The sequence below is a fragment of the Staurois parvus genome, unplaced genomic scaffold (genome assembly GCF_062004578.1).
Source record: "Staurois parvus isolate SC_StPar_1 unplaced genomic scaffold, SC_StPar_1.0 ptg000155l, whole genome shotgun sequence".
Lineage (NCBI taxonomy): Eukaryota > Metazoa > Chordata > Amphibia > Anura > Ranidae > Staurois > Staurois parvus.
Window position 1 is genome coordinate 28,715,329 of NW_028317951.1, and position 15,267 is coordinate 28,730,595.

Sequence of the window (15,267 nt, forward strand, 5' to 3'; positions counted from 1 at the left end):
ATTAATGCTCTAGCAATTTTCCTATGAACAGTGTGGGAACAGAAAACTGACCACAGTGCAGATTCTCACAGGAATGTCCAAGCCCAATAAAAAAAAAAAACACCTATGATGCTGTTGTGGTTTTGAGTACTAAGTGGATTTCAGCAGGAGAGCAAAGAATGCATTCTGAGTCTTATGTAGCGCTATCCCCACAGGAGCCGCTGGCTAGATTGGGTTCTCTGTTCTTCTGCCTCAACTCTGAGAACAACCTCAGCCCCACTGACACACCAGGTTAAGCAAATGGATACTACACTGCTACTGGGAGCACAAATATAGATACCCTGCACACAACTATGGTTCAGTATCAAAAAGCAAATATCAGACTGGTTCGTGGTAAATGAACCCAATATATTGTCAAGGGTTGCAGTAAATAGCAGTTTGCATATAAATGAGTAAAGGATTAGGTCAATCACCGTTCTCTAGACAATATATTCACTATGCTATAGCAGCATAGAATGGAGTTCAAAGCAGTTAAATTAGAGTAAACCTGGTAATCCACAAAATCAGCAATAAGTAATGGCAATAGAAAACAGGTAAGTAGTGTTATTCCATTCAGCTGAAGTCCCTTGGCAAAACAAAGAGCACTGCAGCACAGGGTTCTAAATCGCTCTTTGTCTCTAGCCAAGTACCTGGTTATATTTATTTTGTAGGTTCCCACATGGAAGAAAAATATATTTTAAATATATTTTAAAAATATTCTTCCCGAATATATTTCCATATACTTGAAATGCTACAATTTTGGCCATATTCATTATATTTCAAAATATATGTCAATAAATGTAAAAAAAAAAAAAAAATATATATATATATATATACTGCATGTTGAAATGCGTTTCTAAATATAAAATATACATTAAAATAACTTTTTTATATGTTAAAAAAAAATCTGAAGAGTGTATTTTAAAAATATATATTTTTAAAATATATTCTTCAGATTTTTTTTAACATATAAAAAAGTCATATTAACATATATTTTTACATATATTTGTAAATGCATTCCACAAATGTAGATATGTATTTTTAAAGACACACAGTATATTTGAAATGTATTATTAAAAATATTTTTCATACATTTTGTAATAATAATGCATTTCTACATGCAGTATATATATATATATATATATATATATATATATAGGGTTTTTTTTTTGGTTTTTTTTTAAATATACAGAATATGGCCAAAATTGTAGCACTTCAAATATATGGTAATATATTTGGGAATAATATTTTTAAAATATATTTCAAATATATTTTTCTACCATGTGGGTTTGCAGGCAGTTGCCAATGGCAGAAACTCAAAATACAGGTATGAAAAAAAAGTTGAAGAACCTGGCCTACATTTCTGGGATGCTTCAGTAGAAAAAACAGGAACAAAAAAATATTTCAGCAGCTGTAGCTTAAGCTGCAGGTGTGGTGGCAGACTGTGAACAAATTACAGAATCAAACAGCCCTGATATAATGACATTGGTATGTGAAACCCAGAGAATTCCACAACTATTATAAAGTCATTGTCATGACAAGCATCTTCATTTAACAGATTATTAGACTAGTCAAACAAGTCTTCTTTAAACAGAAAATAAGTGATATGCCTATGCCATGTTAAATTAGGTGTATTCTGGGTATGTGGCTCTTAGAACAATTTTCATACACTTTAAAAAAAAAACAGTGAAAAGGGTTTTATATTGCTGACTTTTAATCTTCAGACGTGTACCTTTTAGGGATAGAATTCTCACCATGTCTCCCACTGTACAAATACACACCAATAGCTTTATTTCCTGCCTGTAAAATACTATAAGGGTTGTCTAGTTGTCTCTAATGACTCTACACTTAGAGTCTGTTTATTTTAGTGTTTGCTTTTTGTTGTACCCTGATTTGTCTTGCATTGGTTTTGTCTTTTTTCATGTTTGTTTATCTGCATTGGCTATGGCTTATGTTTCTTCTTCTCCTATGTGTATACATATGCTCCTAGTTACGAATGTCCTGTGCTGTGTACTGTCACTCAATTGCTGCCTGGCTGTCTGCCGCTGCCTAGCAAGGTGACTCTGCAGGTCAGATACTGAGGGTTGTCCTATGGCACACATTCCACCCATACATTCAATAGTCCTGGGGTGGTATTCTCTTGTTTGTCTACTCTTAACCCTGGAGCTGCTGTCCATTGTGTTACTGCCCTTCTCCTTTATAGAACTACACGCCTACCTTCTGTACCACATGGTGCACTAACATGACTATGGTATTTTAGTCAATTGTGGGAAAACAACCCTGAAAACCATTTTTTTTTCTGTTTTGATAAAAAGATCAAAAGACATAGTAGTGTACCTCATATCCAGTAATGGCTATTTGGTGCATAGAATCATTGACAGATTTGATTATATCTAGTACAGTTGCAAGAGCTTCCTCTAATTCTGCTGTGCCTTCTGAATTTTTGCTGCACTTCAGCATTTCCTAGAAAAAAGAAGAATGCCTTTTAGAAGAAAATCAACAATTTAACATGCAAAATATAACCAGGGTAGAATATCTTCTCAGCAATGCTAGGTGGTTCACTTAGGTCTAGCATGGTAAGTAACTCACAGGCACAGGAGACTTATCCCAATGTTTGTCTAAACTCAAGAACATCCATTTTATATAATGCAGCTTACCAGTCCTTAGATGTGGGGTTACATTAGTTTATTTTTTCCAGGGACCTTCTTCTTCATTTTCACAAGCTTTCTATCATGTGGCTCTGTATAAAGGGTGGGGTTCTGTAGTCCAATGAAAAAGTTGGGAACAATAACTGATAAGAGTGCAGCCCTGGCAGAAAGCACAGGAAATTGCCAAGCAGGATCAACAGATATTTTTTGGTTTAGTAGATCAAAAGGGGCCAAATAAGAGTTGTTTATTGTTAAGGTTTTTATAAACTTTAACCCCTTTTTCTGTCCTACAGTGCCTCATTTTGTTCCTCAGATCTCCAAAGCATTTTTGCTGATTTTCACATGTATTTTACAGACTGGTAAGTTTGTTATACTGTAGATTTCCTGAAACCTATGAAAGTAAAAGGGTGGGAATGATCATGTTGAATTTCTTCCATGATATTAATGCAAATAAGAATAATATTTTTTATGAAGACACACTAAAATGTTATTCATGCATAACCCCACAAAAATCCTAAATACTTTTTTTTTACTTTTTTATAACAAATTTATAAATGTAATTTTTTTTGAGAGACAATGAAAACTAAAGCTATGCAAAACTGTAATTAAAGTGGAAGTAAAGACAAACCTAACTAACTCTAAACCTACTCTCTGCCACATTATAAGTGCCTAATCTATCTAACCCTGTCAAGAAAAAAAAAAAAAAATCGCTATACTTACCTTTTCTTCAGCCGATCCAGTCCAGTCCCATGCTGAGATGTCAGTGGCGGCTTCAAAATGTAGGAGTGTGCAGGAGAGGCAGCTGACAACGAAAGCCCCATAGTAACGCTATGGGTGATGTCACTTTCCAGGCATTTCCCAGCCATTATCGGCTGTTTCCAACACACAGTGGGCACACTGGAGACAGGAGTGGAGCAGCTGCAGAACAGGTAAGTATAGCGATTTTCTTTACAGGGCTAGATATATTATTCTTAGATTGTGGCTGAGAGTAGGTTTAGAGTTAGTTAGGTTTTGCCTTTACTTCCACTTTAAAGGCTAAGTTAACATTTAAAGAAAAGTAAAGAAACTCAAAGAGCCAGTGGTGTATTTAGGTTTTGTGCTGCCCTAGGCAACACAAAAATTGGCGCACCCCCCCTGCAGAAAGAGCCTGACATTGACCAAAAACACCCTTGCCCTCCACACGAGCCTTCCACTAACACTGCTCCCCATACAAAAAAAAAAGAAAAGAAAGTTCCCAGCTCAACTTGCCAACAAACAAATTAACCTGTCTAACAGTATGTGTTAAAAACAGGGGTTTAGTTAGCACACATTTGCAAATACATACGTGAGGCACAGAGCCACGTCATGGTACCCCGATATTCTGTAGTTCCTAACTCTACAAATTTTGAGAGCCCCCAGAGTAGAGGCACATGTATTTAATGGATAGACCAAGGGCAGGTGAACCTGAGGGAGCCCAGCCCTCCTTAAAGGCACAGGAGCGCACTGGACACCCAGCATGTAGCACAATGGCAGCTGGGGTGTCCAGTGCACCCACTCACCAACAATTTTTTATACTGCCCCCCTTACACCAGCCACCATCCCCCATGGTGAGAGAGAAAGACACTCACCTTCACAGCTCCGGACATCCTCAGGAACGAAAGTCGGGCTGTGCATACACCGTGATGAAACCCACAACATCTCTCGGAACCCACCAGGTCCCCAATGCCGTGTGTGTCCTTTCTTCCGTCCCTTCTTCCAACGGGCAGTGCTGCCCCCCCCCCCTGAAAAATGCCGCTCTAGGCAAATGCCTTGTTTGCCTTATGGTAAATACATCCCTGCAAAGAGCCCCAGGTGGTATTGAGCATCTCTTGTTGAATATTGTAAATGAAATACCTTTATTCCATTATCTTTCTGTGCCATATCCTGTCCTTTTGCAAAAAAACAGTAGCCCCCAGATGCTCGCCCACAGCATCACTGGAATTAGCACACTTCTTCATATGAACCTCGTGCTCTTTTTCCAGATGCAGTAAAGCAAACAGATTGCTATAGGAATTTTTGGACAGGGGTCTAGGGGGAAGCAAACAGCCTGGTACATCTACATTTTCTTTTTTTAAAGTTGCACAGGGTTTTGTTACATCCTGTGACCCTTTGACTTCATAAACGATTTTTCTTAAAAAGGTAAACATATCTAAAAACCAATAAAATGTAATCATGATGTCCCTAAAATTATTCCTAAATTTCTTACATATGTGGGGATATCTAATATGTGTAATCCATTAGGGGTCCTATTTACATCCGTGTATCCTAACAAAAACGCTGCTGCTTCTACACTGTCCAATCACAGGCTGGATGCAGCAATGTGATCTAACTTTATTGATCAACTGGAGCAGATTAACTTCACAAATCTACACAAAAATACCTTTTGCATTGAGAGTCCAGCAATAGAACCTCCAACAAGAAGCACCCATAAGCGGACAGTCATTCACTGTATATCAAGACCTCAAATTATAACATTCTAATAAGTCTCTGGGAAAAGGTTGTTCTCCTGTGGTAATCACATTCATGATGTAGTAAAACAACCTTCTTCTGGGCATATTATTTACAATGATGGAGATACAGTTATTGCTACGGTTGAAATTTGCTCAGCTAACTTCCTTAAACACTTCTAAGATTGAAAACAAATGGTTCCGGTTGAGGAATAGTGAGCACAAATAATCTGTATGCAAATCACCAGTTAATTGAGATCAATCTTAATTACAGAATATGATAGAATAGGCAGGATAGGAACAATTAGAGAAGACTGTACTAACCTCTAGAGCTTTACAAAGAAACTTGCTCAATAATTGCTTCCCACCCCATCAGTGGCCACTGGGACAGGATGTGAAGATTCTACCTCTTACCTACTCTATCCAGAAAAAAAAATATTTTTCTTTGGCCTTCCACTTTACTTTATCAGGATAGAATGCTCTCCAAAGAAAAATTGTAAAACAATATTAAAGTCCTTCTTTCAGTTTGAATCATACACCTTCCAGGTAGATTAAAATAAGAGGTATGCAGTCTTAAAGTCCATTTTCTTTAAAAAGCAAGCACAGTAGAAAAGCCTGCCTCCTGCCAGCCTGCTGTAAGAAGGGCGCTTTCTCCCTATGTGGAAGCAGTGGTCTCTCTGAAAATGTCCAACATGCCTGCTGCTGGGTCAGAACTAGAGCTCTACAATCTGCAGGGAACATGAGATTTGCTTAATAGAGCACTCTAGCTCTGACCCAGCAGAGGTGTGTTGGATCACTGAAAAAAAAAAAAGTTTAGGGTGAAAACTCTAGCCAAAATGTTTATATAATTTTGGCCAACACGAGTAAAGGTTAAAATTTCTGTCAAGTTTTTATTGCTGTTTGTGTTTATATGGGGTAGATTTCACTTCCTGTTATGGTAGAGAAATCCCACCACTGAAAGCTGCCATCAAAAAAAGTTTGGGGTAAATCTTTTAAAAGGAACACCTGCCTAAGCAACGGCTATTTTTGGGACAGGAAGTGAAGGAAATCTCAATGAGGGTGGGGAGTAGTGACAACCCTACAGAAGGGTGAACCTTTATTCTGCTGTTTTCAATCTGAACACTTTTCTCTGGATTTTATCATGGATTAACATGGGCTACAAAGGCAAAAACAGTGTGCATAGTGCAGTGGGCATAACAACCAATAATCTTGGTTTTATCTTTATTTTTTCTGAATAATAATCTGTGCCTAATTCTAATTTTTTATACATTGCAATAGACATTGCAAAGAGCAGTAATGGGCACTTTACAGCCCATAACTGCTCTTTCCATTGTCTTAGTATATAAACCAAAAACATTTTCAAATATTGGCATAAAATGTAAGTAAAACTGTAAAGTGTTACCTTCAAAAGGAGCTGATACTTTGTGATTCTTTGGACTGGTTTCAAGAGATAGGCATCCAAAGAAAGTTTGTGATCCAATTTTCGTTGACATTCCTTTATGAAAATGAGATCAGATTAAAATGTGATCATAAATCAGTCAATGGAGAGTGACTTTGTTTTGCAGTTTACAAACAAAATGGTTAATTTGCATTAATTCAAATACCGTAACACCCCTATCATACACCACCAGCTTTATCCACACAACTGTATATGCTGGGAAATAAAGTTACTTTAAAACATAGTATTGAGCCTGTAAGAAATAAGGTAGGTGTTCAATTTTTCTGACTATAGGTATTACCAATTTATACCAAAAATGTTATCTGTGCAATTAATTTTAAAGGTTTTAAACACGTGATAAAGACTCCATGATTGCATATAAATTGAATATATTGCCTAGGTAGGTTCTCACACCTACATAGTTTTTGGTATAGATTAAAAACAACAATATGGCTAAGAGCTGATTCACACCTGTGCAGTGCGGATTGAAGCTCAGGTTTCATAGCTAATTGACACAGTAGTTGTTCAGCAGTTCAGGTCAGTTTTACATCAGGTTCAGGACAGGTCCAGGTCAGTATTTTATCCTGTTCACACATGTGCAATTTAGAAACGGTTCCCAAAGAAGTCAATAGCCTGTAATCCACACCTGAACCAGACTGCTCAGAAATTGGACATGACTCTTTTTCAATCAGCACTGAATCCGCATTGCCAGTGCACCAGACATATGTGAACAGGCACCATAGGAAGCAATGTTATTTCATTTGAGGTTCAAACCACATTCAATCCGCATATATGTGAACCGGCACTAAAGCTGTAAAGAGTTTATTCAACTTTCCCAAAATTATTTCTGCACAACTAGTAAATATGGCTACAAAATAAACAATAATGGAATTCAGGTACTCCCCCCAAAATTTACCAAACTGCAGGCCAAACTGCAGTCGTGATCTACATTTATATTACATAATGAACTTTGCCATGTAGAGAAACTAATTGATTACCACTGTCTTCAAAATAACTGCTTGTGATTGCTTCTCTTTATCAGGAGTGTTTCGTGACAGTCCAATACAAAGGCATTCAGAGGCGAATGGAGTTACTGTATGTCTGGCACCAGTCTGTTCAGCATGAAGAAAGCACACAGGAGTTCCAGGCAAGCACAGGCTAACTTGGATCAACAGTCAATTAAAGTGTATCTATAGCCTAAACCTTTTCTGAAAACACTAAACGAGTATCGTTGGAAAGGGTTAGAACCTTTGTCACATTTTATTTTTATTATAAGCGAGTTAGACTGAAATAAAGTACAATAATGATAAAACATAGTGTGGTTGATTTACTAAATACAAATAGGCAGTTTAATTGGCAAGGAAATCTACACTTTGCAATAGATTTTTCCTTTAGCATAGTTAACGTGGAAAAAAGTCACTTTGCAAAGAATACCAAATCATGAGCAAGGAAAACAAACAGTATTTTTGCTTGCACATGGTTGGATGATTGAAGTCAGCAAAACTTCTCATTCGTTAGCCTAAGGCAAAATTCCTTTGCAAAGGGAGCAGCTTATTTGCCTTCAGTAAATCAACTCACTATCTTTATTGCCATCTACAGAAAACCTTTCAAGATACAATCCTTCTGTGAAATAAAATGACATTTCATCACGCTGAAGGGTTGTGTCTTGTACACATGATGAAAATATAGGACAAATGGTTGTCTGTTTTTTTTGCATACTAGTTTCATATTGATAATAAATAGGATACTAGATTGTAAGCTTGAAAGAGCAGGGCCCTTGAATCCCTGGTGTTTTGTTTTGTTACTGTATTGTCTCATGTTCTGTCCCCCACTATAATGTACAGCGCTGAGCAAACCTGTTAGTGCTATATAAATACTGTATAATAATAATAATAATAATACTAAAGTTACGAAAATTCTCGTATGAGAGAATAAAACTTCGGAACTGATATAATGTACTGTATCGTTTTGCAATGTATTCTTTTGTTTCTGAGCATGCTTGGTCTCTTGATGTTTTAGGAGGAATACTGTACTAAACAAAAATTGTTTGCTCATATGAGAAACATTTTCTTGCTTGTCCCTTCATATATTGTTGCATGAACTGTCGTGATCTGCTGTCGAAAGCTGTGTCCTAACGATCAGATTACCATACAATCCCTCCGAAAGCAATTTTTGCCATCCAATTTTCTGATTGTGTGTACTACGCTCAAGGATTACAAACATTGCTGTGTGGAGTATACATTAAAGCATGTTCTGAAACACAGAGAGGAGGATTTTATGGGGTGTAGAGGAAACAAATGAATTTATATTTTCAGCTGAAATAGAATTTGGTGGAATATGTCATATTGCTCAGTTGTATACAAATGATTAAAAACACCTGTAAGTGAATTGTTTGTATCTTCTTTTTACAACCTGCACTTCTAGTAGTTGTGGTACTTTAACTATACTGTTTCTTATTTGGAATGGACCAGGAGCCTATGTTTAATATTTAATTTGCATTTATATTTTATGTTTATATACAAAATTGCTTTTTAAATGATTATCAATAAAGAATAATATGTTTCATTAATGTTGTACTTTCAACTAAAATCCTTATTTAATGCCATCTCTCTTACAGTTGTTCTGTATGGGTTCCTAGCACAGTTCAGTTGGTATATAATTTAACCACTTCAAGACCAGGCCTATTCTGACACTTCTATTTTTTTTGCTAGAAAACTACTTCACCCCCCAAACATTTTATATATATATATATATATATATATATATATATATACAGTTGTGTTCAAAATAATAGCAGTGTGTTGAAAAAAGTGAATAAAGCTCAAAATCCTTCTAATAGATTTTATTTCCATACACACAAATGCATTGGGAACACTACACATTCTATTCCAAATCAAAACATGAAGAAAAATATATCAAATTTGTGTTGTTCCTCTAAAAAAAAATTGAAAAGTGAATATTAGACTGTTCAAAAAAATAGCAGTGTTTATATTCTTCTTTACAAACTCAAACATTCACTATATAAACTGAAAAATGTCTGGAACGACCCATTTTCCTCAGAATTTTAGAGGACTCCACACTACTATTATTTTGAACATCCCCTTTCAATTAGTGATTCAATTACACAGAATCAGCAGCATGCATGTCATGACTGTTGGGTCTGTTGAATTTCTATTACTCTACTACACCTGCTAGTAAATTATTTGCCATGTAGAAATATCATTTCTACCAAAAACAGTGATTGATCAGGTTAGTGATGTCTGACTGCTATTATTTTGAAAACAACTATATATATATATATACAGTTGTGTTCAAAATAATAGCAGTTCCAGACCAACAAGATTGACGTTATGGAGTGGCCAGCCCAATCCCCGGATCTTAATCCAATAGAAAACTTGTGGGGTGACATCAAAAATGCAGTTTCTGAGGCAAAACCAAGAAATAGAGAAGAACTGTGGAATGTAGTCCAATCATCCTGGGCTGGAATACCTGTTCACAGGTACCAGAAGTTGGATGACTCCATGCAACACAGATGTACAGCAGTTCTCAGAAACAGTGCTTATACAACAAAATATTCATTAAGTGATTCAAAGGAAAACAAAATCTTCAAACATTTTTCAGTTTATATAGTGAATGTTTGAGTTTGTAAAGAAGAATACAAACACTGCTATTTTTTGAACAGTCTAATATTCACTTTTCTTCAATTTTTTTAGCGGAACAACACAAATTTGATATATTTTTCTTCATGTTTTGATTTGGAATAGAATGTGTAGTGTTCCCAATGCATTTGTGTGTATGGAAATAAAAGCTATTAGAAGGATTTTGAGCTTTATTCACTTTTTTCAACACACTGCTATTATTTTGAACACAACTTTCAACACACAGCATTTAACCTCTCAATAATCCCTTACCAAAATCCAGTAACACGGCCCTTATTTTAGAAGAAAAGATCCATAAGCCGCACATCAAAGGCAGATCCATGTGCACGAGGTGAGATGAATGGCGGCCTCAGTCCGGACTCCAGCCAGGCCACGTCTCCAATGCATTTTACTCCACCCCTTGGAGCTAAATCATGGGGCGTGGTGAACTGCATTGGGGGCGCGACCTGGCTGGAGTATGGGCTGATGCTGCCATTCATCTCATCTGACGCACATGGGTCTGCCTTTGATGTGCGGCTTATGGATTTTTCCTTCTGACATTGCTGGACCTTGGAGCTAGGACAAGCTCCTTATCCCTGCCAGCATTCACAGCGGTCTAGTTTGGACTTCACCTCCCTACCTGAGCAGCACCTAATCTTGTCTTTTTGGGTCACAGCCCTTTCTTTACTTTATTGACCTTGCATAATCCTACAGTGCACACCTTGACATTTTAACTTTTTTCCACCTGCTGGACATACTATTCAAATTAGATTAATTAGACAGATTTAACCAACCCTTACTTCCTGTCTTGGTCACCACAAGGGACATGAGAGAACATCTCCCCGACAAAGACCTAACAGAGGGTCTAACCTTTCTACATTTTATACAAAACTGTGACTGAAATGCCACTTACATTTTGTCAGTTTTTGAAACTGGAAGGGCTACATAAATGTAATTATCTGACGTCATAAGCAGTGGCATAACAATAGCCATAGCAGCCCATGCAACTGTTATGGGGCCTCAGGGCAGGAAAGACCCTATTAAGGAGGTTGTTATAGCATATTAAACATAGAAAATCTGTGTGTGAATGTGAAGATAACACAAATCGAGTATGGTATTGCAAAGATTTGGAGGGTACAGTTGACACTAATCCTGTACCCCCTGTGACATTTCCAGTCAAGTAATGCTAACTTTATAAACACAGGAGTCTTCAAGATTACCATTTGTTTAGTTATTAGTAGCATAGATTTTTACCCTCAGAAATTCTTTTTATCACAGCCAGCAATTAAATTAACCTCTATGCCTAAACACAGGCCAAAATTAGCCAGGTTTAGCAGGAACCAGCCAGCTTTCGGTCAGTGTGTATAGCTGTCAGCTGGTCTACCAAGTGTCTTTTGTCAAACGGATATGCTGGAAAACCAGCATCCGATCAGTAGCCGATAGCTGCAGGTGCTGATCTGTGAATTCTGGCATGGGGTAGTCCCTCTGTCAGAATAAAGACAAAGCGGGAGAGATTACTGCATCAATCCACTAGTTAAATTTAAAAAAAAAAACTAATAGTGTTTACCCAGTTTAACACAGTCCTCCTCAGGCTGTAAAAAATCCCAGAGAGTCTCTCCAGATAAAAAAAAAAAACGATAATACACATAAGGTTTTTTTAATTGTTGCAAAAAAGCTGGAGACATTTGTATTAAGAATATACAGTAATTGTAGCGGCACTAACACATGCATACTAACACATACTGTATGCGTTGGAGTAGCTAGATATTCTTTCACCCAGGGCAAAGACTCAGTTTGGCACCTTCCTCAAAGAGGACATTGTCAGCGGGGCAGTAGACGGTGTTGGTAGTTTTCTATTTTTATTATTTTATTTTTTTATTATTTTTTTACAATTTTATTTTTTACAATATTATTTTTTATTATTTCTTTACAATTTTTAGGAGCCCTGTAAGGGGTCAGAGGTGTTAGAATTTACACTATAGCCTCAAGATGTGATATAATCAAATACACTGGTGAGCTACTAAGGACTGAGCAGTTATCTAGAAAACTAGTGCAAACATTTGATTAAATGCACTCCTGCCCCTTCCCCTTGATCCCCCCGACACCTTTTATCCATAGCATTGATTACTAGACGTGTCCTAAAACTAAATATGCTGACAGCTCTCCTGCTACCTTTATTTAGGCATACTTTATGTAAGATTAATGACAGTATTGTCAAAGCTGACACTGCCAGAGGCCACTGGGAACTGTCGCTAGCAGGTCCACCCTAAAGTTTGCTAAGGGACCCCATGAACTTTAGTTACGCCTCTGATCCTAAGCTGGATAATAATTTCTGAGCCTCATCTGACTATAGGTCAGTTGGCGCCATGTTGTATTTATGTTCTACATTTGTTTTTGGCACATATTGTCAACACCAAAGGCATCTGTCCTTCCTGCTTTGAAGTGTCGTAGTCATGAATAATTTCTGCTATATGGGTCAGGCATTATTTGTACATAAAGTGCTCAGTTAACTAAATGATTACTTTGTTCAATTTTTAAATGTATATATATTCCAATGCAACATTTTATTTTCTACATGACTGCCACTTACCTGGAAAAAAATGCTTTCAGCGCACTGCCTCCAAAGTGCCTCTGATCTTGGTTTATTTTGGCAGTACTTTTCATAAATTTGAAGGTCTTCTTTCTGCACAAAGAATAGATGTGTTACACATTAACACACATTAGATTGTATATTACAGCTATCTCAGTGTTACATGAATTATGATATCACATAAGTGTAGCGCTACCCTCTTGAGGGGCCACTGTGTTTCTATGTACGCTAAAGCTCTGCACAGCCAGGCAACACTCACATCCACAGTCGGTGAACAGTCCATGAGCTTGGTTTTTGTTATTTTATTAGGCGAAAAAAAATTGGATAGGTTAATAGGGATTACGGGACGCCCAACTTGACCAAATCAATGCATGGTGAACTCTTCTTTCCTATTTACAGAAACAGATCCTGGACTGTTCTTTTTCCTTGAAAGCCGCCAGTCTTTGCGGATCAGTAGCAACAGCCCCTTACGAGCGAGAACCACGCATCCCATCGGAAATCAACTTAGCTTTTTGTAAACTACAGTACATGCAAAAATGTCTTCTCTCCCCAGTAGAACTGCTCCCAGCTCCACAGCCTGCAGACACTACCAGCCCTCCTGGCTGCTCTGAAGATCTCCTCCGACAAGGATAAAGGATTAAGCACAGTGCTGTCCTTTGAAAGCTTGCTACATGTGATAGTCCCTCCCCTTGTGAACCCAGGGTGTGCTTAGGTATTCACTCTGTCCTCTTTGCTCCCACTGCTCCCAGGCCTTGATCCTGATCATGCCGTACTGCTGAATGCATACCTTCTGAGCCAGCCCAAGCCCAGCCTGGAGGCCAGCCCCCCTCCTGATCTAGAGGACCCCTCCCAGGCCATCAACAGTCTCCTCAGCCCTTTATCTTCCAACCGACTCCCCAGCCGGCCTGACTATCCCATATCTATGGGCTGGTCCACCACTCTACCAGGGCCTCCAAACCTGGGTTTGGTTAGACTCCCATAAACATGCAGATTAGGTCTCCACCTCTTCCACTTACTGGCTTCTGGAAGGTTCCCATGGTCCTCCAGAACCAGGTGGAGGTGATAGAGTCCCAACCTATTAAGCCTTCCAGCTTGACCTGCAGTACCCCGACCTTAATCACAAACTCACACAGTTACCATGAGTCTTACACGGCACCACCTGCATGGAGTTTGCATGTTCTCTCTGCGCCTGCATGGGTTTCCTCTGGGTACTATGGTTTCCTCCCTCCTGAAAAGCTGATTGGTTTCTACGCACAGCTGCACCAGATTTTGCACTCTACAGTTTAGTAAATCAACCCCACAGTGTCATGTAAATGATGCATATTACATAATACATGTCAAATTCTTATTGATAAATAGCATCTTATACTTTAATATGAGTTGTCTATATGTAACCATTGGTTTTAAACATTGCAAGTTCAGAGTGTTTAGAGTACAACTGGGATTGTCACAACCTGTATTTTTAGTTTACTGCATAACGCCTTTATATCTGCCACATTAGGAGGTTCTGTTTGTAAATTGGGTGTCATTTCATCTTGACTAGCTATAATTTCTTCTGCCCCAATCAGCTTCTCTCCTTGATATAAAAATTATCAAAATTCGATATTGGTAATGTCAAAGTGATACATGGAAATTGTCAAAAACTCATCATAACAGTCTCATCATAACTGTCCAGACAGAGGTCAGGGGTTCTACATCCTCTTAGAGAAAAATGAAAACTCCTACAAGCTTTAACCAGTGCTCAGCTGGACACTGATAGAAGTCACAAGACTACTCTAACTGCTGATGAGAAAAGGTATTTAGCAGTTTATATTTACTAAAATAATTTCACTTCCATGATTGGTGTAATGTGGGAGACCAGACATAGTGAATGCAGGGTCCTGGGTTTAGTAACACTTTAAATAAATAATTTAAAAGGGGTTTGTTGGTCCTTCCAGGTATTCTTGAATATATGGAGGGACATTACTTACTAAAGTACCTTCAGAAAAAAACTATCTACTGTGTCCTGTAGTGACATAGGGATCGGCGTTAGGAACCATTGAGCACAGCGGGAAAAGAAAAAGGGGGTGACAGGAACAGGAAAGACTGCGATCCCAGAAGTGGCATAAGACCATTTTGTAACATTTGTAATAAAGGCCAACATGGAGTTAATCTACAGAGCTGCAGTTTCAACTTCACTGTAACACTATTGAAAAGGAAGTAAAGTCTGCTTTAGAACTTGTATCTACAGGTAAGTCTATAATAAGGCTTACCTGCAGGTACAGTGAATATATCCTAAGCGTGCACTGTTAAGGAGATATTCACATAACATGCAGCCAGTGACATCACCGGCACATGCGCTCTGAAAGGACGGCATATTGTGCCGAACCTTCAGAGTTCTGTCCCATAGCCGAAGGCTCCTGAACGCATGCATGGGAGTTATGTAATCGCGGCCCTGGCCAATCATATGGCCGAAGCTCGCAAATCCAGA

At 38.0% G+C, this 15,267-nt stretch overlaps 1 protein-coding gene across 7 annotated transcripts in view; it reads right to left on the minus strand.

The window, feature by feature from the left end:
- MCF2L2 (MCF.2 cell line derived transforming sequence-like 2) overlaps positions 1-15,267 on the minus strand; it is a 371,113-nt gene that overhangs the window by 60,595 nt on the left and 295,251 nt on the right. For all 7 annotated transcript variants that reach the window (XM_089675584.1, XM_089675583.1, XM_089675586.1 and 4 more), the window contains exons 19-21: positions 12,798-12,890; positions 6,534-6,626; positions 2,356-2,481 (exon numbers count right to left, since the gene is read on the minus strand). In XM_089675584.1, the coding sequence (XP_089531710.1) occupies positions 2,356-2,481; positions 6,534-6,626; positions 12,798-12,890 (312 nt within the window). The remainder of the gene's footprint in view (positions 1-2,355; positions 2,482-6,533; positions 6,627-12,797; positions 12,891-15,267) is intronic.